Here is a 6,173-nt window from a genome sequence, read left to right on the forward strand (position 1 = left end):
TTTTTAAATATAATAATATTTATATAACTAAAATTAAATTAAAATTTAACATAAACTAATACCACATCAAATATTACCGGTTAATCATGTTAAAGCATTGATTTATACTAATAAATATAAACAATAATTTGAAAAATAAAATAAAAGAAAAGATCAAAAGAAGATAGACAAACATAACTATTCAAGTGGGGCCCTCTCTTTAAAATTCAAAAAGAAAAAAAAATCAACACATCGTCTTCTTCACAGTCACACCACATGATACAAATCTGAAAACTCCAGCAAAACTCAAAACATTCAACAAATGACCGCCACACTTGTTCCTCTCTCTATATTTCTCTCTTTCTCATCTCTCATATTTGAGCGGCATTTTTGTTGTGGAGAATTCACCGACGAAATTGCCGCTGGACGACCCCGACATGCCTGGGGCGGTGCTTGCTGCCGGCACCGCCCGCCAGGTCATCATTTCAACGGCAAAGCGTGATCCACACGGGTAAACTAGTTTTTATCTCCTTTATTTTGGGGGTTTTACATTATTCGTTTATAATATTTATATATATATATATATATTCTAAATTTTAATTTTATTTATTGTAAATAAATTAATAATATATTTAGGGGTTTTGATGATAAAAGGGTTTCAAAAATAAATGAGATATTATAACTTGATTTAAAAGTTATTTGGGCTTGGTGAGACTTGTGACCCACTTATTATCTTAAAGTAAAATGTCGTTTACGTCCTTGTGGTTTGCATCCACGTTTCCCAATTCTTGCCAATTACATCCAAATCACTAATCCCGTTAAATTTAATCATTAAGTTAGGGGTAAACATGTATTTTCACTCTTTCTTTATTATAATACTTATTTCAGTGAACTGCGGTTTTCGTCCTTGTGGTTTGTCAAATAGTTTCAAGTTTGCAATTTTCGTCATTGTAGTTTCATTTCACTTGCAATTAAACCCGAATTTATTAACCTCGTTAAGTCTAATCGTTAACCGATCAAGATGGCCCTTACTTGATGACCAGTTTTGTCGTTTTTCTCCCCAAATAAACCTCAGTCTTAATTCGCAAGCCCCCCCTCACGTGAGGGGCTGGGTTTTATATGGGGAAAAAGGGAAAAAAGAATGAACAAAATTGCCCCTCGCGTGAAGGGCACACTGATATGTTTATAAAAGCCTTTTTTATGTTATGTTTCTACGAGATGCCGGTAATTCCTTGTACTGTGTTCTAGCCATAGTATGTAGACTGGGAAGAAAATTGTTTGACTTGACCCAAACTTTCTTGGTTTTCGTTTTTTTTCCCAGAAAAACCGGGGGTAATGTTATTATGATGATGTTATTATGTTGGACAATAAGCAGACTTACTTTTTGCAGCTTGCAAGCAAGTTCACATACTTTGTCATTTTCCTAGAGTTTGCTTGACACGTGAGGATACTAAGGACGACCTTGGTTATTCAACGAGCAGGCTAAGAATCTCAAGTGACCTAACGTGCCACCTCATGTTTGTGTTATGAAAATCAATTGAAGCCGCTTATTCAAGTAACAAACTACCTATTTGTGTTAACTTTTCAAACAACCATTTACGATCACTTTACAACTATCTAAACCACCTGGTTATACAAAAACTTCCGTTAGGTGGTCTCCGGTGCTTGAGAAACGGAGATGATCGGGTTGTCAAGTGACATCCAAATTAGCCGTTAAAAAAATAAAAGAAAAGAATTAAGGGGGTTAACATGAAGGAACTTTTAGCAATGGGAACTTAAAACGTTTAAGGTGGACCGCTAGGGGCTCCGTCTGTACGGACTCGTGGCTGGCTCGGGCTACTTTTAACCAGTAGAGGCCGCATGCAAAATACCCGATGTTACTTAGGTGTTCGTTAAAAAAAAACAATGAAGGAACTTAAAACGTTCAAGGCTTATCCCACAATTCAAAACCTTACGGCGTCGTTCTCGTTCGTCCCTCACTGCTCACATTTTAAGCAACCAAACTCACTCACCGTCCGGCGAGCTGGTCTTCCACTGGAGTAACCTATAATACGACGTCGTTTTACAAACAATGAGATTCAATTTCGACATACCAGAACCTACCACCACCAACACCACCCAAGTCCTAACCCTAACACCAACACCAACACCATCACCGTCACCGTCACCGTCACAATCACCGTCTACTCCGTCAACAGGTGAAGTGGAATGGCTTCCTCTTCAAAACAACCCCGTTTTCTCCACCTCCAATTCTTCAAATAATAATAATAATATTATTCAGAGGAAGCGGAATCTTATGGCGTGGGACGGAGCCTCTCGCTTATACTACTGGAATGTAAACACGCAGTCTCTGCATCGGCTTTCGCTACGGTTCGGCGTCCCACGGATGGCGCCAATGTCGAAGCACGAAATGAATCTGACCTGATCCATGACGATGTTTCCACGGATTTTCGAGATGAACGAACCGCGTCTTGATCTTCTCCTCCGGCTGCTTGAGACCTGCAATGGTTTTTCGGGGGTGTGGAGGTGACTGCTAAGAAATCCTGAGGATCTCTTGTTTACAGACACAAAAAAGTGGTGGTGGCTCTTATTGAGCATGACCCCTTGATAAGGAGGTGGAGACCTCCTTATATAGAGAGTTTCATGGCCACCATCATGGTACCCTAATAGGCCTAGCCCAGTTAGGGTTACCTCCACAAAACCCCCTCAGCCCAATAACATTGTATTAGTCCATATAATAAAATAAGCCAAACGTAATAAATTTAGGGTCGTAAAACCGAGTTTAGTACCATACCCCTACATCTTACATGCAAAACCAAAACCAAAACATAAATCTAACCAAATCATCGGTTTTTGTTTCGGTTCGGTTTTATCAATTTGGTTTTTCATTTTTCTGGTTTCGTACCGGTTTTTTCAATTTCTTGTGCACCACCACTGATTTCCATATCATTACATCAACCGATTCATCAATTAACTTGGACCATAACAAGGTAAAAAGATTAATTTAGCTTTGTCATTCACATACAGATAAGTAATCCATGTTTAAAAGATTATAAACACGAACACGATCACCTGCCACGGACGCTAGCAGGCGAGCGAACACAATTTTCGCTGTTACTCTCGTCATCAATATTATTTTCATCAACCGGGTTGTTGCTCACACTCATTTCAGAGCTCGCATTGCTGCTCGTTGCAATAGGGGAATCCGATACACTAATCATTCGACTTCGTGTGGGCCCGGATCTCACACTGTACATAGACGATGCGGGAATTTTCGCCATCAACGGTTTTAAATTACCCGGTAGTGTCCGCCTTATATCCTGTTTATGGCAACACAAATAATAAATTTGTTAATTTCAGATACATTGTAAGATTTTATAACATTAAAATGGATTAAATGAAGCACAAAACATACCATATGCCTCATAGCCATATCTAATGATTTCTTTGAAAGTGATCTTCCAAAACCCGAGCTGTCGGGTGACGATGATTTCCCAGATAAATTACTATTTGGCGAGTGTTTGTCATCTTGCTTCGGTGGGGCCAACTTTCGCATATTTACAACACGCTCAACCATTTTGGTCCCGTATAACCCGGGACTCACGTTATCATTAGCCTTAGCATATGACCGGATCAATGCAGGGATCGGTACCGAGCTTCCACTCTTGCGGGTCATACAGTTAGGATTAGGAAGCCGACCCCGAGAAGGTGAGCACGATTGCCTTCGCACCCTTCCACTAGGCAGGGGCTCAATAGACGAAGACCGGCTGCTCGGTACACCGGCCCGACCCCTGATGGATGAAATGGGTCGGTCGTTTAGTGAGGTTCTTAAATTAGGCGGTGCGTCTAGAGTATATCCCGGCATTTCTTGTGGCTTCCATGGTCTCGGTCTTGTGTTGGGAGAACCAGCTGAATTTGTGACAGTTGGAGATTTAACCGACGGGGTTGATGTTTTTGTGACGGTGGATAATGTGGGTGACCTTCGTGGTGGTGTGGGTGCTCGTTGCACGAGTTTGGTTGTGGATAAAGACGGCCGGCTCGTTGGGGTTGAAGATCTTGCGGTGGACCTAGGCGTAGGTGTGGAAGATCTAGACGGAACCGTTGGTTTGGTTGAAGACAAGGCCGGGCGTGAAGCGGGTGTGGGTGTAGAAGATCTTGGTCTACCCGTTGTAGTTGTAGTTGTAGTTGAAGTGGGCGTGGTTTTGGTAACCGAGTTTGATACAGCCCTAGATTGTGTACCTAAAGCAGGCCGGCTTGTTGTAGAAGATCTTGTGGTTGAGCCCGAGCCTGTAGCCCCTGTGGATAATGGTCTACGGAGTCCAGGAGACGCAGCTCGCGGTTTTGATGCTACCAAATTATTCCTACCAGTAGACTCTTGTTGGGTATTTGATAACTATACCAAAAAGTATTAATACAAGTATTACTAACACATTCAAAAAAACACATGCAACAACTGTAAATTTAGTAATGAACTGATTATCAATCTTACTCTAGATTTTGCTCCACTCGGGTTTTTCGGATTCGTGAGAGATTTATGAGCACCATTTTGGTTCATGAAAGTTTTCTGTGATCCCATTTCCAGTGAAGGAAAAAGAGGGGTACCAGGAGGTGTCAAAAGCCTGAAAACAGAAACCATATTATATGTACATGTGACCACTAGCTTTAAATTTTAACCCCACAGAACAACTGGAAAAAGTTGGATCACAGAATATAAAATATTAATGCAAGATTTACCAATCGTAGTCATTCTTATCGTCTTCGGAGTTGAGAAATTCGTCCGCACCGGTTTTTCGGACAGTTGGTGCAGAATGCATATTGAATATTGTAGAGTTTCCAGTTCTTGAGCCTGCAACATCAAAAGTTAATAATATTGTTTTAGGGTATAGAGATATAACTCAAATGTCATATTTTATCCATAATTATGTAATTTTTGGTAAAGATAAGAAATCAAGAAGCCGTAACTCAACCCAAAAGACTAGTCTGGTGGGTCAGACACTCATTTGGAGTTTATAAACCCCACATTTGTTGCCCTTTACAACCGACGTGCAACAAGTCTCATATGCAATGGTTTCAGTTCAGTACCGAAAATACCAATACTGAATTTTTGAGAAGTTAAAATTAAAACCATACCAATACTTGTTAGAATATGCTCATTTATTCATGGTATTGGTACTCTACCTTACCGAAAATACCGATACCAGATTTCTGGAAAAGTGGGTACCCGATACTTTACGGAATCTATCGATATTGTACCGGTTAAGGGGTAATAATGGTAAGGTAGAGCACCAATACGGTATATAAAATTTTGTACCGAACTCGTTACAAAATGCTCATTTATATATGTTGTGGGTACTGTAACTTATTAAGTGAATACCTAATAAGTTACCGAATCTATCAGCACGCTACCGGTTCAGACCGATAACATATTTCATAATTATGAAATAAATAAAGTAAAAATTAAAATATAATACCAAATGATGAATCAAAATTGGCCTCAGGACTCTGCACATAAAGAAGATCATGACGTTCCAATTCGTGTTTTCTCATTTCCAAAAATAACCCTGGCTCCTCTTCTAAGTTCCGTTGCTTCACCGGCACCGGCATTTCCTTCTCCGGTGCCCGGAAACTCCGATTCATCACCACCACCACAGTAATAATTTATATAATTTTGTGAAAATCGAACTCACATCCTAGATCTCTTCTTCTAATGTTTCACATATAACAAAACATTATGGTTTAATTAGAGATATGAGGTTTGAAATAAGGTGAGACGAATAAGACAAACGACTGTAGTAGGAGAGAGAGAGAGAGAGAGAGAGAGAGAGAGAGAGTCAATTTCATTCCATTGTAGCAGACACTAATGGGGAGAGAGAGTGTGACTTGCGGATTTGTGAATGGAGTTGTATGCTATGTGTGTGTTGTAATTATTGCAATAAAAGGTGTAACTTTATCTGGATTTGTGGGTTTGACTATTATTAAAGGAATGTTAATTGATGTGGCGTTTTTAATTTTCTTTTCTTGGTTAGATGTTTCGTAATGAGGATATCAATAATTTGTTTCGTAAACGTTTCAATTGAGTTGTTTTGTGTCCCTTAAGGTTTATACATATTGTAAGTATAGTATATGAGGTTTATAAAGCTGTCAAATCTTTTGTTTTATTAGGATGGCTGGGTGGGTGTTGCGGGAAACCGCCC

General features: G+C 39.7%; 1 protein-coding gene across 1 annotated transcript; it reads right to left on the minus strand.

Annotated features, from left to right (window-relative positions):
* Positions 1 to 3,047: 3,047 nt before the first annotated feature.
* Positions 3,048 to 5,660, minus strand: LOC143633323 (uncharacterized). Its single transcript, XM_077101644.1, has 5 exons — positions 5,451 to 5,660; positions 4,714 to 4,825; positions 4,469 to 4,598; positions 3,395 to 4,372; positions 3,048 to 3,299 (listed from the first exon to the last, which is right to left on the minus strand). The coding sequence occupies exons 1-5, from the start codon at positions 5,614 to 5,616 to the stop codon at positions 3,048 to 3,050; spliced, it is 1,638 nt and encodes a 545-aa protein (XP_076957759.1). The 5' UTR covers positions 5,617 to 5,660.
* Positions 5,661 to 6,173: the final 513 nt, after the last annotated feature.

This window comes from Bidens hawaiensis, unplaced genomic scaffold (assembly GCF_021521415.1).
Source record: "Bidens hawaiensis isolate Kalapana, Puna unplaced genomic scaffold, B.hawaiensis_p1.1 tig00006676_1, whole genome shotgun sequence".
Classification (NCBI taxonomy): domain Eukaryota; kingdom Viridiplantae; phylum Streptophyta; class Magnoliopsida; order Asterales; family Asteraceae; genus Bidens; species Bidens hawaiensis.

Excerpts from the sequence above, each read along its gene's own strand:
- LOC143633323 (XM_077101644.1), bottom strand. The coding sequence starts at position 5,616 with ATGAATCGGAGTTTCCGGGCACCGGAGAAGGAAATGCCGGTGCCGGTG. Across the intron at positions 4,826-5,450 it reads CAATTTTGATTCATCATTTG|GCTCAAGAACTGGAAACTCT; the intron begins GTATTATATTTT and ends TTGATGTTGCAG. Across the intron at positions 4,373-4,468 it reads CGAGTGGAGCAAAATCTAGA|TTATCAAATACCCAACAAGA; the intron begins GTAAGATTGATA and ends TTTTTGGTATAG.